The sequence below is a fragment of the Paramormyrops kingsleyae genome, chromosome 1 (assembly GCF_048594095.1).
Source record: "Paramormyrops kingsleyae isolate MSU_618 chromosome 1, PKINGS_0.4, whole genome shotgun sequence".
Lineage (NCBI taxonomy): Eukaryota > Metazoa > Chordata > Actinopteri > Osteoglossiformes > Mormyridae > Paramormyrops > Paramormyrops kingsleyae.
This window is the reverse complement of record NC_132797.1, coordinates 8484229-8511377: the sequence shown is the minus strand read 5'-3', so window position 1 is coordinate 8511377 and position 27149 is coordinate 8484229. Positions and strand designations below refer to the sequence as shown.

The window sequence follows — 27149 nt, the reverse complement described above, 5'->3', positions numbered from 1 at the left end:
CCAAAGATTAAACTGATTAAGATTAATCGCGTTTTATTATAACCACTAATCTCTTGAAGAACCCGTGCGTGACATTTCATGCCAGATCTGCTACAAAGGCGAGGGAGGAGCAGCCAAAACCACCATCTCTCACGAGCAGCCTATCTGGAAGGACACTTTTAAACACTCGCGGTATTTATTCCATTAAAAGAGGCATATTCCGTAATGACTGACAGATATGCAGAACATATTGAACTTTTCTTTCCATGTATCGATCTTCCACTCCATTCTACCAGGTGAAAACACTGATGTCTATGTTAAAGCATGACTCGATCTGCATGCCTAATGACACAGTGACGGCTTTGACTACAGTTTTATCTGAATGGAGACTGAGTTTTAGTTCTTTAATGAGATTCAGCAGAAGTACAAGGGAGCGACACCAATTTTTTTTTTTAACTGTGTATAGGGCAGAAAAACAGCTCCAACAGTGTCCAATACTGCAAATCATCACTGTACAACGCAGGCAGGTGGCCTCTGCCATGGAGAATTTAAAGTTTCTGCAAACATACAGTATTAACCGATGTTTTGCACTTTAAGATGCCCCGTCTGTACTGATAAGCTCCTGGAGCAGAACGTCACCATAAAACGATATGGTGAATAGAATGGCTTTGTCTTCAATGTACAGGTGAATGCTGCGAGAGTTTCAAAGCAGGAGGGAAAGACCGCATATAAAGTCTGTCGGCCTTAATGCTGATGTGGGACATGCTGTAATCTTTAAAACTAGGACACTGACTTCTTGGGTGACCCTGCTAGGAGCCACGGAAAACAGATACAATTATAAAGACATCAAGTGATCTGTAATCCTATTTGCTGCCCCGAAGCGTAATAAGAAACGATGGTCGCGTTGACTCTTTAACCACAAGCTAAAGTTACCATAAGACTAGTTTAATGCAAGGCAAAGGCATGTTCCAGAACAACACCCCCCCCCCCCCCCCCCCAAAAAAAAAAAAATCATCTCACTGGGGAATAGACCTTAGTCTGACTCATACGCTGGAATCTGCGACCATCTAGTGACTTCACCGGTTTGGGCAAGTCTGCATTCAACACTGCTTAAAGGTGCTTATATCGTGTATTCATTTATTAAATGTACACCACTGAAGTTCCTAACCGGCTAATTTTGTAAAAGAATTGTTGTCGCATCTTCGCTTCCAAATGGCACGACCTATATTCTGAATGAAACAGCATTTTTCACTATAACCTTCATGTCTGCCGAGAAAAACTGCAATAATCTGTACGCAATCTACATAAATATTTTACGGCTATTGACACATTAAATATAACACTTCGAGCGGTGCTGATGTTCATTCAATTGACCGTCTGCATTGTATGTTTGCTCTGATGGGTGGTGCATTTCCAATGAATGTATGCATATGGTAAATTATGTCTTATATACATTACAGTGTTAAAATAGCGTAAAACAATACGTTAAGAGATTTAAGAGAGAGCCATTTAAAGCACTCCAACATGAAGGGGGTAACACAAATCTTGAATATATTGTGCTGCACAGTAAGACGACATCTCCGATCGACTTTGCCCACGCTTAAAACATTATTTTAAATGCATCTGAAATTAAAGACTACAAATGCTTTCCTAATCGGCCCCTATTAAATACTGTCCATTTTGTGTGGAAATTGCGTGCTGGTTACCTACTTAAACACATTGTCCGATAAACGTAAGCCGGGTGTACAAGCTAAGATTTACGACTCCTTAATCAAAATATCCGGCAACCAAAACAATTACAAGAAAACCGCATTTCAGCGTTTATGTAGTCAGTCTTACCGTCCGGAGACCACCGTGAGCCGCCGCCGTTAACGCCTGAATCGGGGCCGGCGTCTCCCCTCCTGCTCCGTCCGTCGCCATCTTCGCACTGCGGAGAGACTGGCTGGATGCGTGTTAATGACAGCGGCGGAGAGACGGGCTGGATGCGTGTTAATGACAGCGGCGGAGAGACGGACTGGATGCGCGGTGAAGCCAGCGGGGAAGAAACGGACTGGATGCGTGATGATAACAGGGGCGGATAGACGGGCTGGATGCGTGTCAGTGACAGCGGTGGAGAGCCGGGCTGGACGCGTGTTAAAAGAAGGAAGGTTACAGTAAGGAACCCGGGTCTTGTTATATGCTAAGGATGCATATAAGCCCATCGCTCTACCACACCAGGACAACTCCGACCACAATATGGCACATCTTACCTCAATCTACAAACCAGTAATTCAACACCAAGACTGTAAGAAAATGAACTAAGGAGGCTTTGCAGGAAGGCTTTGAGGAGACAGTCTGGGATATGCTCTGTGAGTCATACACTGAGGACTTTGAGGGGCTACAGACTACATCCGCTTGTGTTTGTATAACAGAATCCTCCAGTAGGACCTTCTAACCAAGGAGGAAAGGGCCTTCAGGTCTGGAGACAAAGAGATGAAGCAGTGCCGGTGGACCTGAAGATTCATCTCCAGGAGGGGAAAAACCACCACAGGGAATAGCTGGAAACACAAGGAATAGCAGAACAGCATGACGGAAGTGTGGAACGGGAAGAAGACCATCACTGGCTACAAGCAGGCAGGAAGCATTTGCAGTAGAGTGGAGCACAGACAGATTTGACTCTCAGGTACCAAGCCAGCCCTCCCCCGATGCCACCAGCTTTAGTGTGCCGGCTGGGGGGGGGGGGTTCTAGGCTCCTCATTGCCCCCTCCCTCCTCCACAACCTTCACACTTCCCTGTCACTTCACCATCAAAGAAACCAAATCCAAGGTCTCCAACCCCACCCGACTTGTCAGTCTGTGTCTCTCTGCACGGACATGGCTGTGAGGCCTGATGGAATCAGCCCCAGGGAGCTGTAGACATGTGCCAGCCATCTCTGCAGGTCCTGCAGTACCTGTTCTCCATCCTTCTGAATCTGCAGAAGGTGGCCCAGCTCTGGAAGGCATCATGTGTGGTCCCTGGTCTAAAGAAAAGATGCTCCAGCTCCCTTTAGGACTTCAGACCTTTGAGATGCTGGTACTGAAACACCTTCGATTCCTGGTAGCTGACCACCCAGATCTTCTGCATTTTACCTACGAAATATACAATGGTGTGGACGATGACCTCATCCACATGCTTCACAGAGCCTACTCCCACCTAGACAAAGGTGGCACCATAGTCAGGATCATGTTCCTTGACTTCTCCAGGGCCTACAACACCATTAAGTATTTCCAATAGGGAAATAAGCTGAAGACCATGTAGGCTCCTGGATTATCCCCTAACTGACTAACAGATGGTAGTTTTAAGGTTTCAGGACTGGGCTTTGGAGATGGTGGTGAGCGTGGATGGTTGGGACACTTCAGGGAACCGTGTTATGTCTCTTCTTGTTCACCCTCTATATCAGGGGTGTCAAACTCCAGTCCTGGGGGGCCGGAGCCCTGTGTAGCTTAGTTCTTTCCTATTCTACCACAAATGATTCAGCTCAAGAGCTGTGTGGTAATTAGCACAAGAATCAGGTGTGTTAAATGAGGGTAAACCAGAAACTGTGCAGGGCTCCAGCCCACCAGGACTGGAGTTTGACACCCCTGCTCTACATATCCGTCTTCCAGTAGAACACCGGCCCTTACCATCTACAAAAGTTCTCTGATAACTACTCCATTGTAGGATACACGAGCAACAGAGATGAGTCAGAGTACAGAGGACTAATAGAGGACTTTGCTGAACACCAGCAAGACAAAGGAGTTTGATGGTGGACTTTTGGCATGAACTGGAGCTCTTAAGACTGAACAAACTCATCAGGAAGCCCAGCTCCATCACAGGACTGACCCTGGACCCAATAGAGTCAGTAGCGGAGAAGAGGATGAACAATACTGCCCACCCGCCCCAGGGGGCGCTCTCTTGAAGCACCTTACCCATTGGCTCATTCCATCATGCAATGTTAAGAAGCGCTACTGGGGATCCTCCCCTCCCTGCTACCATCATACACTACAGCACCTCCTGCTGGCGTTACACCCTCACCCCCATACCTCATACTAGGACAGCATCTCCTCTTTGACATAGTAAATGCCCCGTGCTTTCGGATTTTTAATTGGAGGAATCGAGGAAGTGGCAAATGAAAACGACGAGAGGCGGACTGACACGAAATTGTTCTTTATGTTACTCCTTAAGGGACTGCACAACAAGCAACAATAACACGAAACACATAAAGGACAGGGAAACACGGGGAGTTACACTAAGGACTGTAAGGTCACACATGGAGGGAAATTACACAATGGCTAAGACACACAAGCATCAGGCAAGAATTGAGTACAACAAGAGTTCAAAGCACATGCAACAACCAGAAACACAGCACAACAGGTACCTACACTCAATAGTATAAACGGGCTATATACAAGACATATACGGGGCTATATACAAGACATATACGGGGCTATATACAAGACATATACGGGGCTATATACAAGACATATACGGGGCTATATACAAGACATATACGGGGCTATATACACGAACTCGCAAGACATGTCGGGACATGCAGTTACTGCCGGCAGTATTACAGCTTATTTGAATTATACATAGTTCAGTAATTTAATTTGGACGGTACTGTAATTATATAGGTGCTTGAAACAGCTGTACTGTATTTTGAAAGAGTCAATAAAATTCTGTATATAGCAACACTGTCCATTCTATTACCTTATATTCGTGTAATAAATATACAAATGTCAATTAGATGGTAATCTGCCTCATAAAATAAATTTGAAACAATTCAGTTATAATGATCGTCCGCTTATAGTGATCAATTTCACCCAAATAGATGTGATCACTACAAGTGGATTCCACTGTATTTATTTGATTGATATTCCATAATATTGTTTTTTTCAGGATTCTGTTTGTGCACTTTGTACTTTTTCATTTGTTTGCACATTTATTTGTCCGCACTATGTGCACTGTCTTTGCACCTCGTCTGTTTCTCATTAATGTATGTTGGTCTGGGCTCCATGTACCTCACTGCTGTACGCACAAGAATCCCCCCCCCCCCTGGGATCTAATATGAAGGCACAGTATAGAGACGTGGTGGATGTGTGTTATGGTCACTGCAGAGAGACGTGCTGGATGTGTGTTATGGTCACTGCAGAGAGACGTGTTGGATGCGTATTACAGACATGGAGAGAGACATGCTGGATGCATATTATAGACACAGCAGAGAGGCGTGCTGGATGCGTGTTATGGTCACGCCAGAGAGACGTGTTGGATGCGTATTACAGACATGGAGAGAGACATGCTGGATGCATATTATAGACACAGCAGAGAGGCGTGCTGGATGCGTGTTACAGACATAGTAGAGAGATTTGCTGTATGTGTGTTATGGTCACTGGAGTGAGACATGTCGGATGCGTGTTACAGACCTGTTGCCTGCAGACGGAAGTGTGTTAAAGATGCACAGATGCATCTGGCAGGCTGGACGCACCTTAAGAACTGCACCATTCTGCAAGGGCCGAAATGCAGGGCCGGTCAGTCGTGTGGACACCTAGAGGCCGTCTTCTTTGGGGACGGCAACATAGCACACAGGCAGCGCTCCCGCTAATGCTACCAGATATTCCTGGCTGGCACCACCTCCTGGCTCACCCCAGGGTGGAGCTTGCCTAGGGCGCCATATTGGCGCCGACCGGCTCTGCCGAGACGGGCGCACACCCCTGACACCATCTGTACAACTGGGCGCCTGATCACTACCCACTGTTCTCAACTTAATTCATTCAGTCCAAAGTGAATTTCCATGTTGGTGCAAGCAGCGGCAGTTCTGGCATACTTGGCGCCCCCGGTGAAATCTGAGCCAATCGAAATCCCCCCTGGCCTCCCCCCCCGGCCCAAACGACCACCAGCAAAGGTCCTTTGCCTCAGAAGCGACACAAACACATAAATGCAGCAAACTATTTTTTATTATAACATTACAGATGAAACACAAAAACAAAACATGAACAGCAATAAATATTTGAAGATAGAACACTTAACAAGACAATAAATAATAAAATGTATAAATTGCACTTAAAAAAGAACCCAAATTAAAATGGTCGACAAGTTACATTTAACATAGTCTGACCCTTTCAATGTTGGATCAGGCAGTTCCACAGTCACACTTCTAGCTCTAAATCTAAATCTTCTCCCTTCTTCTCTTCCTCTCGTCAAACTCCTGAGTTACATCATCACAAAAATCAGAGCCACTGCTTCTCATTTTGCTGCCTTAAGCGTAATTGTTAGGTGGAGAGAAACAGAAATATATGTTAGTGCTAATTGAAAAAACATATTTTCATTATCAATGTCACAAATAAGAAAAACAGAACCGGCCTATACAATAATAGTGTATATAACACTAGGTAAAAAAATTAATAGTTAAAAATATAAAATATAATTGTTTTTTTTATATTAAAAGAAATCCATCCATCTCCTGAAACTGCTTATACTGTTCAGGGTTGTGGGGGTCTGGAGCCTATACGCACAAGGCAAGGAAAAACCCAGGATGGGGCACCAACCCATCACAGGGCGCGCACACACACACACACACACACACACGCACACACACACGCAGGCACACCTATGGGCAATCTGACAACTCCAATTAGCCTCAGCGTGTTTTTGGACTTTGGGGGGGGGGGAATCTGGAGTACCTGGAGGAAACCCCATGACAATGTGGGGAGAAGATGCAAACTCCACACACATGGAACCCTGGAGAAGACTTGAACTCAGATCCCAGAGGTAAGAGGTGACAGTGTTAATCACCTTGCCACCCCCTAATAAAAGAAATATATACAAATTAGTGATCAGTGGTCATTGTTGACACACCACAGCACACAACAATGAAATGTGTCCTCTGCATTTAGCTCCTATACAAACTTTCTTCCATCCAAATCTGATGGTCCTTCCTGCGTTAATGTCATCACAGAGGCTTCGGACGGTTCTGCCAGCTCCTTGGGTGACAGGCCTCAGAAGGTTACACCAGACATCTCTCCCACATTCCGCAAAGTTAGAACTCTCTTCTGAAGGGCTGGGCTCGCAGATCAACAATAACATTGTGAAAAGTTACCTCCAGTTTTTCTGGGCAGCACTCAAAGGTCCATCAAAGAATATGAAAAATGCTCCTGTGTGGACCTCAGCCTTTATTAGGGTTATTTTAGAACTGCCTCCACACTCGTATCCTCTCAGACCATATCCTTAGCAGAGGTTTGCACAGTGGTGAAGTCTGTTGTCCTACATTCAGACACATACCTTCAATTTATTTACATCTCTTAAGCACTGAGCTCCCCTCTGCCAGCATAATTGATCCTGAGCCCATGCCAGATCCTGCTAACTACGTCGCATGTAATTAACTTCAACTTTTGTAAAGTACGAGTAGCAGTTTTCTGCCCAGCTGAGCTTGCAGGAGACCTTACTCTGGCTGGCCATCAAGCAGCTTTCATCTGCTGTAAGAAGGCAGGTTAACACAGTCGAAGCAGCATTTTTATAATATCTTTGTTACAAGCCAAGGATAAACGCCATTCCAGTTATATGCAAGTTTATTTAGTTCTTCTTTAGCCTCAACTGTGATGTCTTTGTTATGTAGTAAGAGGTATAAGCAAACTGTCAGGGGACCATTTTTCAGTTAGTAATGTATAGAAAAGTTTTTCCATAGGACAAATATAAAGTTGCTACCGAAACCTGTAGAAAAAATGATGCTGAACAAGCCTTTATTAATGGCAAAAGTTCTGTTATACATTTAGGATTTTAAATGATCTTTATTATGAGTTTTTTCCACATTGTTCATTGTGTGATATAAAGTATTAAAGAACAAACGTAATAACATGAATGAATCATCATCTGCAATTCAAGGTAGACCTCACTGCCCGACACAGAGAGGACATTATGGCCTCAGCGTAAGCCTTTTGCTCTCTGTACCCCTGCTGGATTTGGCTTCTGCTAACTCAGCCACTGCGCGCCTGTTCACAGTGAGCGGCCGCTAGCGATGACAGCGTCTCTGCGCAGAGCTCCTCCCCAGCATCCGCGTGTGGCGGCCATGCAGAAGCAGGACAGTCCCTGCTGCCTTTATCTCCATTGCCCTTTGCGTGCATGTGGCCAGGAAGGCCCGTCACCCCGTGGGGGAGTCGGCAGGGAACAGATCCTTGCTCTTGTGCTGCAGCGGAACTGTACCACATCTCTTCCTCTGAAAGGACTGCCGCTTGGGTGAAAAGGCCTTTATTCGCCAGCCAAGACTAAACAGCCTCTCTTAGATATTTCATTTTGACGCCCAAAAGCAAAAACAAAAACCTCACTCTTAACTCTGGCTTTGGTCATGACGGCATTGATCATTATGTGTCTTTTAAAATAGTAAGGATTCTGCTTACAAAATCTGAATATACAGCAAAGGGGCCAATACACTAGAACAAGATATATCACAAAAAGCAGTGTTTAGGTTTGAGTGTATTGAGAGTTGATACAACAGTAAGATTATCTCACCAGCCTTGTTTTAAATGTTTATAGTATTTTCATTAGGTCTGGTAACACAGCTTAATAATGTTTCTCAGGATTTCGGCAACCCCAGACAATCCATGTTTTTGCTCCTTCTCAGCTCCAGGTAGGGCAGCAAAAATGTGGAGTATCTGCACAGGAGCTGGTAGGGAGCAAAAATGTGGACTTGTAGGGGTCTCTGAGGACTGGGTTGCGAAACACTGGCATCAGTGACAAAACTAAACTGATCAGCGTATTTAGGTTTAATTTTTAAACCTCTAGCATGTCATGTAATTTCACAAACATTGACCTGCAAACCTGTACTGGTTATAGTTTACACATGAAAGTTACGGTACCGGGATGTCGCCACCTGGTGGTTATGATATAAATAGCGCCTTCCCTCACAACAAGGAATTAAATCTTGTTGCAAATGCTTACCACATTGATTCAGTAATTACTTGTGTTGTAACAGTCCAGCTGGAAAATTGTTGATTATGATTATGGACTACACATATTTATGTAAAGTAGGGCTGGCTGACGAGTGCAATCTTTCACTCCTGTTTTTTATAGAGTGGCACAACTGAAGAGGAGCACATACTTGGTAATTTCACCTGGGTTAGAAAGGAAAATTACCACCACCACCACCCCCCCACACACACACACATACACACCTAGGACTGCTACACTGCTCCCACCAGGAGCAAAGTGAGCGCATCCCATTTTGTCTACATTTTACTGGATATTCCACAGTTGTTGTAGCAACACACCAGTAATACATCTATTCATTAGTGGACCCCATAGTTGAACACAATGTTACTAAAGTGCCCTCAAGAGAGGCAAAAATTCCTACCCGACCCTTCACATGGAAAGCCACATAGGGTTGCCCCCTTCATGTGTGATGAAATGTGAAATGCGGTGCAGTGGCCTATGATGTGCCCTTCCAATGGTCTAAGCGGTCCCTATGGGTACCCTTCCGGTGGAAAAGGGTGCAGTTATAAAGTGCCCTTCCAGTGGAGAGAATGTGGTGCAGTGCCCAATAAAGTGTCCTTACAATGGTCTAAGCAGTCCCTATGGGTACCCTTCCGGTGGAAAAGGGTGCAGTTATAAAGTGCCTTTCCAGTGGAGGGAATGTGATGCAGTGCCCTTACAGGGTCTAAGCGGTCCCTATGGGTACCCTTCCAATGGAAAAGGGTGCAGTTATAAAGTGCCCTTCCAGTGGAGGGAATGTGGTGCACTGCCCTATGATGTGCCCTTACAATGGTCTAAGTGGTCCCTATGGGTATCCTTCCAGTGGAAAAGGTTGCAGTTATAAAGTGCCCTTCCAGTGGAGGGAATGTGGTGTACTGCCCTATGATGTGCCCTTACAGTCAGTGGTGGAATGTAACAAAGTATTTGTACTTCGTTACTGTACTTAAGTACGTTTTTACGTATCTGTACTTTACTTAAGTAAAAATAATAATGCATACTTTTTATTTTACTCCATTACATTTTGCGGCAATTATCTGTACTTTCTACTCCACTACATTTCTACTATTTATGTCGTTAGTTGTTACATTTTATGAACACAATTTCCTCAAAATATTGCATGAAAAAATAGTTAGCCTATTGCGTTCTGGCGTTGTTTGCCATTTCCTACCAATCAGGTGGTTTTATTAGCTCCAATGATGGCAGAGCGCGCGCCAATTATCAGCACGAGCTAGTAGACTGGCTTGATTTCAAGAAGACGAGACATTCAACATGGACCCAGAGCCAATACACATATACTATATAGTTGTTTGCAATTATTACGAGCAATGACATCAGTAGAGGCGTAAGTCAGTATATCTACTATTCTTTTACAAAATGGCACACCCCAGACATTGAGACAAACCACTGTGTGAGTACTTTTACTTAAAAAATACTTTAAAGTAAATTTAAAAATAAGTACTTTCACTTAAGTAAGATTGTTGATGTAGCACTTCTACTTTTACTTGAGTACATATTCTGCAGGATATTTGTACTTTTACTTAAGTACTAAGCTTCAGTACTTCCTCCACCACTGCTTACAATGGTCTAAGCGGTCCCTATGGGTACCCTTCTGGTGGAAAAGGGTGCAGTAACAAATGTTCTCTATGCCAGCCTCACATGATTAAGTGTGCCCTTTCCAGAAAGGAAAGGAAGAGTGGTTCCCAACCTTTTTATGTCCACGGACTGATTTACGTTATATTGTTGACCAGTAAAATGGGGGGCAGCAGATCAACTGGCAATTTCACTGTTTTCATTTTCTCAGATGCAAACAGATATTTACAAAATATATACAGTTGTATGTAAAAGTTTGGGCAACCCTGATAAAATTCACTGTATCAATATATAACTTGCTAAGCTTTTGAGGCAGCAACATTTAAACATACAGTGGTACCTCAGTTCTCAAACTCATTAGAACTCGAATTTCTTAAAAGTCGAACCTACCAGTTCGAAAAAAAATTACCTAGAGCTCTATCTGAATCTCAGAACTCAAACCGTGAACGCCGACCTAAGATAACTTATGCGCGGGGAAATGAGTCACGCGGCACATTTGTCAGCGGAAACAAAGGGTAACGCTTCAGTCTCAGCCTCGCATTCGGTGTGATAGCATCATGCATGTTTACACTAGCTGAATACATATATTTAGACAGTAAAAATACATTAGACAACGACATGACAGTAACAGTGAATATTATTGTATAATAAAATACATTTAAAAATAAAGATTATTATTCATTATTTTAATATTAATAATAAACCATTAATACATTTAATTATCATAATATTGTCGCCGAGCGGACGGAACAGAGACAAAGCCGCAGAAGTCAGGGTATCGGGGAATACGGGGTTTAATTACAGGTAAGGCAGGCAAAACACAGAAGGACAATACAATGACCAGACTGGGGAAACAAAATGAAACGCAGACGAAATACAGACGGCTAATGAAAACAACCAGAAACAGCTGATCACACGTGGATTCCACACGGGGATAACGAAGGGGCGTGGCACACGGAAGGAGCGGACGATCGGGGCAGGACACATTGTTTTTTTTCTGACTTTACACATTATTTTCTTACTTTACTGTTTTGATAAATGTGTTTAGATGTGTGTAGTATATAGTATATGCTCTTCTTGTTTTATCCGGTTCATTTTGTGTTTAAAAAACATATTTAGGTGTAATTTTTTTGGGGCCAGGAACCAATTAATTGGTTTTCCATTATTTCTTATGGGTAAAATTCGATTAGATTTCGAACTTTTTAGGATTCGATCCGGAGTTCTGAACGGATTAAGTTCGAGTTCTGAGGTACCACTGTATTTTATATCTTTTGGAAACAGCAACATTTCAGTACTGAAGTATTTTTTTATTGGACCAACAGAATCAATTTAATGCACAAAAATAGGAAAGTGCATAAATTTGGGTGCCCCAGAGGAACAATCCCATCAGTATTTAGTAGAGCCTCCTTTTGCTGTAGACACCTCCTATAGCCACTAAGTCCCTGAGTTCTGGCTGGTGGTATTTTGCAACGTTCTTCCATACAAAATGCCTGCAGTTCAGTCAGGTTTGAAGTCTTCTGAGCGTGGACAGCCTGCTTCAAATCAATCCATACATTTTCAATGATGTTTAGGTCTGGGGACTGGGATGGCTATTCTAGAACATCGTACTTGTGCCTCTGCATGAATTCCTCGGTAGATTTGGAATAGTGCTTTGGCTCATTGTCGTACTGAAACATCCAACCCCGGCTTAACATCAACTTTGTGACCAATTCTTGAACATTCTTTTCAAGAATCTGCTGATCCTGGGAGGAATTCATGCAGCCCTCAACTTTAACAAGGTTAACAACCATAACATGATGGACCGTCCACCAAATTTTACAGTAGGCAGCAAGTTCTTCTCCTGGAATGCTGTGTGTTTTTTTTTGCCATGCATGGCGCCTCTGGTTGTGACTAAATAATTTTACGTTAGTCTCATCTGTCCAAAGTATGTTTTTCCAAAATGTTTCTGGCTTGTCCAGGTGTGCTTTTTCATACCTCATGCGACTCTTCTTGTGGTGAGTACTCAGAAAAAGTTTTTTGCACATCTGATAAACATCCCCTTGTCTACATTTCTCTAGAACAAAAATGGCATATTTCTGTGATCGTCTCTTATGAAGACAGAGCAAATTATCATGCAATCTCAGAGGGGTGCCCAAACTTTTACATAGCACTGTAGTTTATTTTTGGAAATTAATCAACCACTCTGCAAAACCCCCATGGAGTACTGGCCATGGACCACAGTCCACGAACCGGGGGTTGAAAAACCCTACTGTAAAGGGTACTACTATAAGTGACTAGAAAACATAATGAGGTGCCCAAATAGGTGCCCCTCCAGTGAAGAAAATATGATGCAGCACCATATAAAGTGCCCGCACAATTGGGTACACCTGAGGTGCCTTTCTAATTGAAATACAGTGGTACCTCGGTTCTCGAACTTAATCTGTTCCGGACTCCGGATTGAATCCTATAAAGTTCGAGTTCTGATCGAATTTTTCCCATAAGAAATAATGGAAAACCAATTAATTGGTTCCCGGCCCCCCAAAATTACACCTAAATATGTTTTTTTTTTCTTTTTCATTTAAACACAACATGAACAGGATAAAACAAGAAGAGCATTTTTTTCTTAATGGCTTCCAAAATGATAAAGATCTTATCCCAACATTACCCCTGTCCTGCCCCGATCGTCCGCTCCTTCCATGTGCCACACCCCCTCGTTAACCTCATGTGGGATCCCCATGTGATCAGCTGTTTCTGGTTGTTTTCATTAGTCCTCTGTATTAAGTCCTTGTTTCAGTTTGTTTCTCCAGTCCAGTCATTGGGTGCGTTTGACTTGCTTACAGCGCTGGCTTAAAGCAACGCATTCTGATCCTGACGCAATGCATTACAATTAGATGCATTGTGACCTGTGCCCTTATTGGCTGAAGAGTTTAGTTACACGCATGACGTTTGTATCCCAGGCAGTTCCGATGCATAATCTGCTATTTCTCCCGAATATCACGTAAAGCAGTGAGAACTGGTTTTCAGTTAATTTATCTGGTAAAATAAAGTTTAAATAAATAACATAAATGCTGTAATAGTACACGTCAGTTAGTGGTTTATTTATTGTTAGTTACTGTAATGTTGCGCTGCTTTATTTGGTTAATTGTCCAGTCTGTGAAGAAGGCATTCAAGTAATAATTGCATTGTAGTATGACTCATTTCCTGGCGCATACAATTTATATTAGGTCAGCGTTCACGGTTCGACTTCTGATATTCAGATCGAGTTCTAGGTCAAACTGGTTTGTTCGACTTTCAAGAAATTGGAGTTCTAGTGAGTTCGAGAACCGAGGTACCACTGTAATTCATAAAGTTCCCAGGAAGGGAGCCACTCTAAATGAAGAAACATGATGAAGTGCCCTTCCAGCTAAGACATGCAGCTTCATGAGCGTGTGAGAAGACCACTCCAGACGTAGTTACAGGAGGGGGGACGTCATGCAACACTGCACCTTTTCTGCCACTGCATCCATTCATCTTCCATATTTGCTTATCCAGTACTGGGTTGTGGTGAGTCTAGAGCTAATCCCAGGCAACACAGGGCAAAATGCAGGTTTCCTCCTGAATCCAGTGCCAATTAACTGCAGGGTACTGTATATGCACACTCACACTCACTATGGGGAAATCACAGACACCAGTTCACCTAAATGCTTGTTTTGGACTATGGCTTGATTTGGAGAGAACATGTCAATAACACACACACAAAGAGCAGGACACAACAACAAACCCACCATCCCATATTACAGGTGTGAGGCTACAGTGATAAACGTTGCAGGACCACAGCACTACAACAACAGCAATAAAAATAATCATAATGACAGTCTGTTCAGTCCCTTGCATGTCACCCATCAGCAGCTACACAGTCAACCCAGGGTGACTTGAGAGTTCCTGTCAAGACCAAATGCCATTATACAGTGAGGGAAATAATTATTTGACCCCCAGCTGAATTATTAAATTGACCCATTAATAAAGAAATGAGAAGTCTATAACTTCACTGGTAGGTTTATTTTAACAGCAAAAGATAGATAGATCAACAAAGCAAGCCAGAAAAATCATTATGCAACAGTTACAAACCAATTTGGAATACATGCTTTAGTACTTGGTGGAGTAACTATTGTTGGCAAGCACAACTGTCAGATGTTTCTTGTAGTTGGTCACCAGGTTTTCACACAGCTCAGCATGAATTTCCATCCACTCCTCTTTGCAGATCTCCTACAAATCTTTAAGGTTTTTAGGCTGTCACTTGGATACATGAAGCTTGAGTTCCCACCATAGGTTTTCTATGGGATTAAGGTCCGGAGACTGGCTAGGGCACTCCATGACCTTAATCAGCTTCTTCTTGAAGCAGCTTAGGGTTGTTGTCTTGCTGGAAGACCAAGACCCACCCACAATGCATTTTCAGTGCCCTGGCTGAAGGAAGGAGGTTCTCTTCCAAGATTTTACGCTACATGGCCCCATCCAGTAGGGATGGTGTTCCTGGGGTTACAGTCAGCATTCCTTTCCCTCTAAACACAGCGAGTAGAGCTGATGCCAAACAGCTCGATTTTGGTCTCATCTGGCCATATCACATTCTTCCAAGCCTCATTGGAATTATTCCAGTGTTCACTGGTATACTTTAGATGGGTCTGAACATGAGCCCTCATGAACAAGGGTACTTTTTAAGTACTGCAGGTTTTCAACTATAACTGCATACTGTGTTACCAATGGTTTTCTTGGCAACCAAGAGCCCTGCTGCTTTGAGATCATTAACGAGCTTCTCCTTTGTAGTTCTTGGGTTAGCCCTCAGTGTTCTTAAGATCATTGATGCCGCACAAGATGAAATCTCCCTTGGGGCCTGAGATCCAGGGTGATTGATAGTTATTCTGTCTTTCTTCCATTTGCAAATAATTCTACCAACAGTTGTCACTTTCTCACCAAGCTGCTTGCTGATGGTCATGTAGCCCATTCCACTATTGTCAAGGTCAACAATCTTGTCTCTGACATCCTTAGACAGCTCTCTGGTGTCTCTCATGGTGATAAGATTGAAGATCTAGAAAGGTTAGTGACCAAAGAATACTCATTAAACAAAGTAATGCCATTAAATGTGAATGCCGGCTTGGTATTTGTTAATACTTAATTAAGTACTACTTGTGTTGTGTTAATGTGTTCATTTCTTGCTGACTTGTAGGGGATCAAATATGTATTTCCCTAGATAAATTATTATTTGTACCTGTTAATGATTTTTTCTTGTTTGTTTTGTTGAAAATCTATCTTCTGATGTTGAAATAAACATACCATTGAAATTACCGTATAGACTTCTCATTTCTTTATAAATGGGTGAACTTAGGAATTCAATGGGGGGGCATTTTATACCTATAATAATTTTGAATAGTTTTAAAACTAGCATGTACTTTATTATTCCTATTTTTGAAATATTAGTCCTCGAGATAATAAACATAGAGACGAACTTTGAAACGAAATGGGTCTGCTCTTGATTTTGGATTTATTTCAACTCCAAATCGACAGAAATAAATAGTTCACTTCCCTACTTGTTTTAGTGTTTCTTGTCTTGTACATGTCTCAGAGTCTCCTGTAATTCTGTATACAGTACATCTGCTCCTTTAATTCTTTTAATAACAATCATATGAGTTACAATTTAAAAATGCACCTCCATGTGAAATCTTAAGTTATTTAACAAAAAACACATAAAAGAATGCAATCATATCATTAGGTATTAGCTGATGTATTAGAGGAAGCTAATGTCTTAGCTCATGTACCGGATTACTAGAAGAATCCTGCCACAATCTAGCAACCTTATCTAACCTTCGGTTTAGGACATTACATTAACAGATGCAATGTAATACAATAAAATTTCTGATTTCATAACATTCTAACTGTCTGCATTGACTAAGTAACTATTGTTTTAAGTATATGCAGATGGGTCGCTTTAAGAAATTCGCTGTGTGCATAGGGAGATAGTAGGCTCTTATTTTGATAAAGTGAACGCAGCAGCCTACCGGAAGTATATTGGTTATTGTGCCATTTAACCCGCTGTTGTAGATCCATTTCCGTGTTTCGGACACGTCACCACTTTCAGTTTTGTTCGCTAGTTTAACCTGAAACTGAAACACATAGCATGTATTATGATATTGGTCAACATTTCCGAAAAAATAAAATGAATATTAACCCATAAACCATGTTCCTGTAAACAAGAGTGTTTTTTTTCTTTCCATATGTTTGTACCAACTATTCACAGTTATATAACTAAGGCAACATTTAATATGTGTGTAGCTTTAAATTATATTATGGAAATTGTAATGGAATGCATGGTTTCCAATGGTTTAGTTTGAAATCTTTAATTAATGCAGCTGGTTAAGGCATAATCGCTAGTAGCCTCCCTCCCCCCCAAAAATGGCACGTAAAATATGCTACTGCTGAGAAATATTACCAGATGAATAACCTGCAAATTAAATCCTTGACTAGTAAATACCCCGTCGAGTTTGCCGGGCAGAGCAGTTTGTTGAATTTGAAATTCCCTTGGAGATGACCGGTAAGTCTGAGAATGACATGAAAGGGACAGTGCCGACAGATGGATTGTGTTCCATCACGGTTTGCAGGGCTGTTCGTGGGCGTAAATTACGCGGGTGTGGGGTGGTTGTAATTCCCCAATAATCAAAACCGTTCAATACAACTACACCGCCCCAACTAATTATGTCTCCCCCTAAACGGATGGAGACCTTAAACCCCCTGTTCAAACCGAAGTTCAGCTACTCAGGCAGCGAAAACAAACGAAGCAAACCAGGTGATCTATGTGGGGAGTTGGTTATCGTAGCTTGCAGAACATACAGAAGCGACTACCCATGCATCTGAATATTTTAACTTAGTATAATAATATGACACCTGGTAACACTGAAATGGGAACACCAATAACAAAAAGACGCTTGTGTGAATAACAGAGGACTGTAGTATTGCAACGGATATTATATTGGGGCTATTCTTCTGGGATCGTGGAGAAGGCAGCGATCTGCGCATGACGCGCTACGATCAGCAGACAGACAGAGGGAGGGAGAGGGAGTGGGAGAGAGCAGAGGAAACGGTTCGCAAAATGGATGCGCGCAAACTTTCTGTTTCTATTTGACGCGCCGGAGGACTGCGTGACTTTCAGCGTCCCTTCGCGTGGACTGGCCGGGACGGCGCGTGAGCCTCGCCGTCCGGGGGACCCCGGGCGTCCCCGGCCTCGCGCATAACCCCCGCATGCTGTCGGCTGGTCGCTCTCTGCTTCCTGGTTGCAAAACACCTTTTTTTTCTCTCCCTTGAATAAATTGCGTTGTTAATATATAAAGGAAGGTTTATCCGAGAATTACCCAGTGGCTACGTGGTAATATCGCATGGAATCTTAACCTTTAATGATTTTTTTCCCCCCGGAATTTTTATTTTAGTATTTTCTTTGCTTTTTTGACGTTATTTTATAAGAAAATGGGAATGTTGCCAGCGAAGGACGGACGCCTCTGCCAATGCTGCTGTCCGAGAGGAAAAAGGAGAATTGACTAAAAAGGACATTTAAAAACAAAAGGATGGAAAATGGGAGCAATGCAGCGGACACAGGTGATGGTTATTCCAGCGTTAATCGACCTTCAGCTAACCGGCTAAACCCGGCTGACCAGCTGAGCCACGCGCGGCGTCGTTTCGGCCACTAAACACACACGAAGGCTAGTCTTTTTTGTAAATAAATAAAGAGAAAATTCATTTAATTTCACTCAAATGTTTTGTAGGAGCCGTTAAGTATGAGCCATGCACATAACCAGTTAACGTGGCTTATTCAATCGAATTAGAAACGGTTGCTAAGCTGTACGTGGTCAAAACGGCACTCGCCGATGTGGTGGTCAGTGAAATGGCCACGACGGGAAAACGATGTTTCGCAATATAACAAATAATTGCTAGCTAGTTGTTCAACAGATGGAAGAAATGTAGTAGTTAACGATGTTTATTTTTCGAAAAAAAAATAAAACGTTACCCTTTTGTTTGCGGAAACTGGTGCTTAACGTTTATGTTTGTTGGTATTTGTCATTAGGTCGATTATAATTAAGTCATAATATATCAATTCAGTTATTATAACCAGGATAATGTAGGACTTAAGCCACATGCAAAGTGCTCTATTATAATTAACGAAAGTTAAACCATACCAGCAGATTGTGTTTTGCTACAGTGCAGTTCCCAAAATGCAGTTTATTGTCATATGGTGGTTATTGGTAAAATGGCATGAATTGTGGGCAGCAGTTGTGTAAAAGAACAGGGCCTGTCAACAAGAAACGCGGCTCCAATATAAACCATGGAGAGTGACCTGCGATGTCTCACTGGTCACCAAATTGAATTAAAGAAAAACTGCTTTATACTTAGGTTTTTCAGTTTGTCTGCCCTGACTTCAGGAGCTATTAATGCAGATCTGTCAGCTTGATGTAAATTTTATATTCATTTACTAACGGTAGGTATTTGAGTAACAGCTCAAATCATTCTACATCCATGGCGGCTGGTGTGTAAAGAATTCCATAATCTTGTATCTGTGACGTTCCCAGCTGGAAACAGACCTTCAAACGACTATGCATCTTGTCTTTCTTTCTCCACCACCCCACTGTGGTTCATATGCAGATAAGCTGGACTGGATACAGTGGAATGCTTAATAGAATCTATTTCTGTGATTCGGCTTATGTGCTGACAGAAAACTACAGTGTGCTTCAGTTTGCTTTGGTCTTTTTGGAGTTCATGTATTGACCAGTATCGCAAACAGCGTTCTAATTCCATTACCTGCTTTCCCAAAGAGCTGAGTGTAGAATGACAACCCTAGATACCAATCTTTCTTCATTAGTATCCACTTCAGTGCATGACTGAACATGCCATTCAGAAGCCCAAAGACCTCCTCCACTTTTAAAAATTAAATGCTTTGAAACTAAAAATGTTTCTAGTGGTGCAACATGTCTGTGCAGTTTCAGGGACAGAGCATGTATCTTGAGTCATTTCCTTAAACGATAAATTCCTTATGTCCAATGCCATTTTCTTTTTAACATAAACATCAGTCTGTTTGTGGAAGCTGATGTACAGCCCTGAGGTGAAGATATCTTTCAGAAGTTAGGCCTTAAAACATGATTGCCGGTATCTAAGTTTAAAAGTAGTGTAGTGCTGTAAGAACTGCATTTTAACCAAATGGTTCCGGGTGATGTCTTACATTTTTCTGGTTCAATAGCAAATTTGGCGACTGTGAATAAGATTTGCTGGTAAGACATTCCTATGTACGCGTTTCTTTGTCAGGGAGCTATTTTGCTGTGCAACCTTTCATGATCTGCTCACGATTAAAATGTAGAATCTGTGGTCGGATGAGTAAATTTCATCAGTAAAAGTGTGGCAGATTTCCTCTGGAGTTCAGACCTTTTGCTCCTGGGAGTTTTGTAAGCACCTGACCTAAGACTTGGCATTGTCGCATTCCCTGGTCAAAAGCCGTTAGCATCAGATCTAACAGTGAAATGGTTCATGGTTTCTCACTCTTGATGTAGGTATGGCATGAAAATGTAGTTGATGTCCACCCCTCCTTCATAGGTAGATATCCCAAGGAATATTGCAGAAATCCAAGCAGCAGACCACAATACCAAGTGATTAAAAGGAACAGTATAAACAGATTTAAAAATCAGTGTAACTGTTGGGAATTGTGTGGTGTAAGGGCCATTTCCTGCTACTGTGCCTCAGAGAGCATTTGCGTTAGATTTTTATAGATAATTATAGATCTGTTTGGTGATTCACTTTCAAGAAAGAATGGATAGGGCAATATTGTTTTAGAAGGTTATGGCCTGTTATCTTTACCTGTACTTATCTGTACCCTTTGTAACACCGATTTCCAGTATGTGCTAACTGGAAAAATGAACTTTGTTCTTGAGCACCGGCACCTTCTTCCCTGATTGATTTTCTGTTAGGGAAAAAAAACAGACACTACAGCACATTTCCTGTTCTTTGCTGGGAATCTCACCAATAAACACACTGCTGCTCATCCTGTTTTTGCTCCAGGTCTGCTGGAACCTGTGCCACTTGATTCCGAAATCTTTAAGGGCAAAATTCTGCCCGTGCTGCAGGATGGCCACATGTATTCCGAGTCTGAACGCAGCTTTCGTTACACCTCTGTGCTCTTGGTGAATAGCCCTGCCCTGCAGGAGCAGGTGAGTGCCCTCTTCGTCCCACTCTAGTCCTCGCACAAGTCCTTCATCTGAGATTGGCTCCTTCTCAAACCTGCTCAAGAGATACTTGGCCTGAATATACACAGGCAGGTGTGTGGAGTTATGGGTTCTGTGTCTGGAAGGTTGCTGGTTCAGATCTCATAGTGGGCAGTGTGATAAAATCACTGTTGTTCTCTTAACCATGAAGTTTGCACCAGGAGTGTTGGATACATGGTTTACCCTGCTCTGTGACTCCAAACTTTGCTCTGCTCTGTAAAATCTCAAAGGTGATCTCGGATAGGATATGCATTTACATTTACATTATGCCTATTTTAGCAGACACTCCAGTCCATGGACCAATCAGGGATTAGGCTGGGCTTCATTAATCCCAGGGGGAAATTGTGGGTTAAGAGCCCAACAGTGAAGGCATGGCTTCCAGCCTCAGGGTTCGTACCTGTGACCTTGTGGGCATAGACCCACTGCACCACCAAAACCAAAAGTATAAAAAAGCTATGACTGACCCAGTCATAGTCCTGCATGTGTGTGATTTTGTCATGTGTATCGGTGCCATTGACTTGTAAGTGTTGGCCCTGAGTCTTGGTATTCCCCCTGACAGTATTCCAAGTTCCGTGCGGAGAGAGAAGAGAGCGGTTACACGCATGAGGAGCTAGAGGAGTCTTTCGGATTTCTGTTACTCGATGACGAGAACAAGGTAAGCAAATTAAGGGTAGCTCAGTGATCCTCTGACATCTAAAACTCCCCTGGTCTCTTCTAGGACAGAGAACTTAGTGCAGAACTAGGTGTTTTAAAGGACAGTTTACACGTGTGTGTATAAGTCTATGTACAATAAAGGAAAAATATTTTTAAAGGAGAGTAATGATTAGATCATCAGATGTTTTAAATATTGAACAGATGAGTATTGAAACTATATAAGACTTTATTTAACCTGTTGAAACTAACCTTGAATTTTTTTGTTAAATGAAGTGTAAACCACACCTCTCCTTCTCCTTTAAAAGGTAAACAATCTGTGTGAAACCGGCTTAGCAGTTGGGCATAGTGCGTGTTTCACCCTGGGCGATCCATCGAAAGGTATGATAACATTCACCCACACCTCACTCCTTCCTGCTCTGGCCCTTTAAGGCTTGGGGGCCATCTCCTGACCTGTGTTATTCCTGTGCATGTGAGCCGTGCTCCCTTTCTGTCTTTTGAATAGTGTCTTGGCCGCTACCCAGTAGCCACGCCTCTGTGTTTCACCCATGCACATTTGAAACAGTGTAGCATGCTACATGCTATATGAGCCGTTAGCTGCTAACTTCCCTTGAGTCAGGCTTTGTAAGAGCAGGGACTGCTGCTTTGGCTCTCTGTTGGCCCAATGCGTGACCTGTGCAACCCTGGACCGCACCTACTCCAGGGTTGGTTTACTCTAATTCAAAATTGCTGGGCAGATTCCAACGCATGAAGCAAAAATGAAAGTACCCGTATTCTTTCCTTGTTTACATAAGCAGCTTCTTCAGCACTTCTATCTTTCCTCATGCATGCATGTGAGCACCTGTAAAGCCACTTATCCGTATATATTTCTCAAATGAATTGTAGCCTTTAAAGGGCTGCGGTCGATTCGCCTCCAGCTGTTTAAATAGCAGCAGATGCTATCTTCCAACTCGTTTCTGTGGGGGAGATTCCCCCTGTGCCCTCCCCCTACCCCAGACGCCCAAATGCAGGAGGGATCTATCCCTGAAATGACACAGCTGAAGGAGGGCCATGGCCAGCCAGAAATGAACCCCGCTTACCCGCTGCTGGGAGCAGATTGCTTCACTCGTGTCTGGGCTCTGGTTCTTCTGAAAATGAAAGCGAAAGAGTACTGTGCTGCTTTGTGGGGCAGCAGAGGTGGGAGGAGGGACAGAGGGAAGAAGCTAACCAGGGCCTCCCACTGGCTGATACGGGGAATGAAGTAGCGAAAATGTTAGCCTGGGAAAAGGAATTAAACAATGTGCATCAGAATACAGTTCCCCAGCTTCCGAGTTAGTCTCCTGTCTTGTTGGAAAGAATGGTCAGTTTAGTTTCAAAACACTCCTGTGTACTATTTATTAGTAAGTTTAGTAAGTTGCTCCTTGATTATGCATCGCCTGACCTGCCAGTTTCATGTGAGGCCCTCCCACCTCCTCATAGCCTGCAAAGCCCTATAGCGGAGCTGTTCCCCATGTTCCCTCTTACTGCGTTATTTATAGGAGAGCCAGTTTTACACTGACAGTCATTCTGAGACGAAGTATATCCTCATGGACAAGCCTCAGGCATCAATGAGGCTGCGCATTATTCAAATGCACGCAGCCACTGCATCTAATCCCATTCAGAGAATCCTGAAGCATCACAAAAACTTTCCACATTTTTTTTTTTATATATTATTTTAGGGAACTTTTCATTTTTGTTGCAATAAATTACATCTATACATGTCATTCCAACTAAAGCACCATTGGGTTAATTTCATGTCCTGGTTTGTCCTTGTGCCTTTGAGGTTTTCTGGCTGAAAAGCCACAGGCCTGGAGCTTGATTCAAGATTCAAAGAACTTTATTAATCCCAAAGGGAAATTGCTTTGTCTTGGTTATACAGATCTAGTTCTTTCTGCTTAGGTAGTTAATTTACAGGCTACTTTTTTCCTACACACACACATACATACATACACACACACACACACACACACATAAAGTTCCCATGCCATGTGAGACTGGAGTTTGTTCAAATGTCAGGCAGCTGTGTCGTTGACTAAGTGGCCGTCGGGAGGCGGTTATTTTCCGAGCGAAAGTCTTCCTGATGGTTCAGGGCAGTGGCCCCAGTGAGCTAATGCGCGTGAGCGGTGCCTGGTGCAAGCATGGCCTGTTCAGCGCTAAAGAACCAGCCGCCTTTTTGAATTTGTCTCGAAGTGGTGTTGCGCGACCCTTGCATAATGCTTTGCATTGTGTTAGTCGGAGGGCTGCTGAGGCTTTGAAAACAGTGGCACAGCACTGAAGAGCTCTGTGTTCTGGCTTTTAACATCCATACCAAAGCGGTCTAAATGCCATAGAACTCGTAGATTTTATAAGGCAATCTGCAGTTTATTTTACATACTTAAATGGTATTTAGGGAAATATACCAGTGGCTGAAGCTATCAGCTAACCAAAGTCTTGTCAGTTACTGTAGGCAGCTTAGTTTGGGGAAATGGTCACTATCGGGCTGACTGGGCTGTCATGCTGTTAACCCAAAGCTTTTGTGAGTTGCTTGGCTTGGTTTGTGGCACGCTGGAGTCACGCTAGCAGCTGAGCTGAATCAGAACACAGTTTTGGATTTAGCTTAGATAAATTTTTGTGGTCTCGAAGGAATTTTTCTTTGGACAAATAGCATAACTGCTATAGGTAAAAACATACAACAGGTAACGTAACACATAATACATGAACATTCATCTTTTACACCTACAAAGCAAATCCATATACTGTCACAGACCCCTCCCCATTCACCGCATTTAACACGCTAGCAAAAATGCCTAAATAAGTAAAATTGGGAAGGGATGCAAGCATTATGCGGAGGTTACTTTGTGAAAAAATCTGGGGAAAAAAAACAGAAATGGGGGGGCAGGGTAGGTCAAACTGCACATACGGTAAATAGTTTCCAGGTTCCAGATACCCAAAACCGCCAGTCACTAGGGAAATTATTTTTCCGGAAGGAGAAGGTGTTTTGGGAGTTTTTTTTTTCCATTTTATTTTGTTTCACTTCTCAGAAAGAGTGTGCTTGTTTCAGAATGCGGTGTACACCAATAGTGAAATGAGACCTCGTAGTGCCTCGGGGATGGGGGGTCAAGTCATTCTTCAGTGTGTAAACACGGATAACCTGTAAAACAGGCTGGTCCACCGTTAGGGTCTTCGCTGCCTCTCAGTTCCTAAACTCTCTCTCTTCATGGAAGCTGACATTTACTTAAGAATGGAGCACAGCAATGGAATGGAAGAGTGAAGCTGGACGTGTGGTTCTGTGACACTGATACTTCACACATTTTGAAATGTCACGGATGGTATTACTATGGTGTTACTGTATTACTGGTGGTATAGTCCTGGGGGGTTACTCCTGTAAATGTTGTTTTCTTTGTTGTTTATAGGCGTTTATATCTCAAAGTACTCTGACTGCCTGGACCTGAACCCCTGGTATCAGAGGAAGACTGGCTACGTCGTCGTGTTCAAGTTGACCAAGGTAATGAAGGCACTAGGATTTGGGGGGAGGGGGGGGTGTTTCACGAGGGCTCTTTCTGACTGACATGAGTGCTGTTGGCATATTTAGTACTGCTAGCACATTCTTACATTCCACAAAGTCGTTGAGCTGAGGAGGCCCTAGGTGTACAGCTGTCGGTGGCACACAGGAATACATGTATGGACGTATAGTTCCTCAGAGAAGGCGCTATACAGATATTATGGTGAGGCATTCTCCACCGTTTTTCCACAGGGTAGGGTCAGAGCCGTCGCGGAGAACTACACCCAGAACTACACCCAACCGACACCAGGCTTCGACTGCCACATGTCGGAACAGATCTCCACTGTCTCCCCCGCAACCTGCTCCTTTCTGGCATACGAGCGCACCCAGGTGAGCCAGCCAGCCAGCCCGCCCAGACGTGTCACTTCCTGCTCCGCCTCAAACCGCCCTGCTCTTAACACTCACGCTTGTGCTGCAGTATTACCTGTACGAGCTGCGCCCCGGGGGCCCCCAGACCAGACGCCCCCGCCACGCGTGTCCCTTTGCTGCCGTGGCATTCACCTACGGCGAGGCTGTGCCCACCACCTCGGTGCTACAGGAGCAGAGGTGAACCTCGTTCTCCGCGCGCCAAGCGCTACATATCAGTGCTGCTGTCTGCCTATAATGCGAATCCCATGTCATTATGGAAAGAAACCTTGTATATCCAGGGATGCTGGTGTGGTGTGGATTTGGCGATTTTATTTATTTATTTATTTATTAATTCACTCAGTCCTGCTACAATACATCATATAACACCACAAATCTGTTCTAACACGGTTGATATCTAAAATGGCTATCCAAGTGAACAATAATGTTGTCCGATTTGTGAAGGAGTCATTTATTGGACTGGTTCTTTTCAGTGAATCGGTCAAACAGGTTTTCATATTTAAAGAATTGAATTTTTCGGCACCTTTGATTGAAGCGATTACTAGGGAATTCTCATGATACTCACGGACCTCCATACATGGATGTTTATGATGTAATTTATTAATGCCTTTATTTCTTATTATAATATATAAAAATGCATATAATTATATTATTGGTCATTATTCTATTTAATTAATTTAATTTGGTGTAAGTTTTGGAGTCGCCGTTCCCCAAGCCCCATTATTCCCTTTGGATTATGTCCATTTTAGTACACCGGGGGCAGCATGTGTCTCAGTGGGCTGAGCCTGTGATCAGAAGGTTGCAGGTTCAAGCCCGGCCTCAGCACATCTGTGGGCCCTTGAGCAAGGCCCTTAACCCCCAGCTCCCTGGGCGCCGCAACAGGTGGCTGCCCCTCACAGCAAGATGGGGGAGGTGAAAAAGAGAATTTACCCATATAATATCAATAACTGCATCTATTATAATTATTATTGCTGTTATCGTACGCGTGGTTTTTCAGGAACGCATTAGTTGCCTTGTAGCAGGATTGAGTGTACGTACAAGCATAGTATCATTAAAGATTTCCTTTAACATGTGAATTGGTTTCAGATGTCCTCTGATAGAAAAATGTCAAATACTACATTTAGATACTAAAATATTAAATGTACTTAGTTGCGTACTTCTTTAATAGCAGTCTATTTTCAAAGTTTTTAAATATAACAGTTTGAGAAGCATCTTTTATGGATTTGCTGTGCTTTGTTTTTTTTCCTCTCCAGTTTCGGCCTGAACAAAACAGGTATGTATTTAAATGTTACTGGGGTGTGACTCCAGTCATGTGACTGAAGCTTTTGTCATTGTGTAGAGTATGTAGACAGTTTTTAAGTTTTAACAGTGGGAAACCATGCAGTGTGGAACCTTAGCATTCAGTAGCTGTTCTACAGTTTGGTAGTTTTTATGCAGAGGATCTTTGGATACGTGTGATAATGATGATGTTGGTTCTGATGGCGGATAGCGGTTCACTACCACCCCTGGAGCGGTCAGCTCCAGGTCGGGTCCCTGGTTTTCCCTGTGGCCCTGAGATCCAGCGCCAGTGCCGTGCTACCGTCGCAACTGTGAGTAGCACCCTGCTCTCTGCTGTCACTTATCACCTACATCTGTCACTCACCATACCTCCTGGACCTGTTCTCCAGCTTGTCACTCAACCAGTCCCTGTGCCTTGCCACTCTCTTATAACCAACATGCATACTCATTACCCCTTAGCAGTCATATGCTTTTTAGGTCTACATACAAAACAGCAGAACCCCCCAAAATATCCCTAGGAGTGT

General features: G+C 43.0%; 2 protein-coding genes and 1 long non-coding RNA gene across 12 annotated transcripts in view; 1 reads left to right on the top strand and 2 right to left on the bottom strand.

Moving 5' to 3' along the window:
- Positions 1-2328, bottom strand: part of LOC111842447 (cortactin-binding protein 2) — a 31949-nt gene extending 29621 nt beyond the window's left edge. For 5 of the 8 annotated variants that reach the window (XM_023809074.2, XM_023809075.2, XM_023809076.2 and 2 more), the window contains exon 1: positions 1819-2316. In XM_023809074.2, the coding sequence (XP_023664842.2) occupies positions 1819-1899 (81 nt within the window). In that variant the 5' untranslated portion in view covers positions 1900-2316. Of the gene's footprint in view, positions 1-1818 lie in introns of all 8 variants that reach the window. The other 3 variants (XM_023809072.2, XM_023809073.2, XM_023809080.2) reach the window with 3 other exon arrangements.
- Positions 2329-14576: 12248 nt separating this feature from the next.
- LOC111842359 (uncharacterized) lies at positions 14577-22587 on the bottom strand. 2 transcript variants are annotated; one of them, XR_002837893.2, is made up of 4 exons: positions 22502-22587; positions 20368-20470; positions 16536-16640; positions 14577-15568 (listed from the first exon to the last, which is right to left on the bottom strand). It is a non-coding gene; the product is annotated as an uncharacterized lncRNA (long non-coding RNA). The 2 variants fall into 2 exon arrangements; XR_002837894.2 differs by lacking the exon at positions 20368-20470 and having other exon boundaries at positions 22502-22549.
- tasor2 (transcription activation suppressor family member 2) overlaps positions 17557-27149 on the top strand; it is a 30451-nt gene continuing 20858 nt past the window's right edge. The window contains exons 1-9 of one of the 2 annotated variants that reach the window (XM_023808851.2): positions 17557-18123; positions 20569-20717; positions 21331-21426; positions 21731-21803; positions 24833-24924; positions 25174-25311; positions 25400-25527; positions 26601-26620; positions 26837-26936. In XM_023808851.2, coding sequence (XP_023664619.2) covers positions 18093-18123; positions 20569-20717; positions 21331-21426; positions 21731-21803; positions 24833-24924; positions 25174-25311; positions 25400-25527; positions 26601-26620; positions 26837-26936 — 827 coding nt within the window. In that variant the 5' untranslated portion in view covers positions 17557-18092. The remainder of the gene's footprint in view (positions 18124-20568; positions 20718-21330; positions 21427-21730; positions 21804-24832; positions 24925-25173; positions 25312-25399; positions 25528-26600; positions 26621-26836; positions 26937-27149) is intronic. The other variant, XM_023808852.2, reaches the window with a different exon arrangement.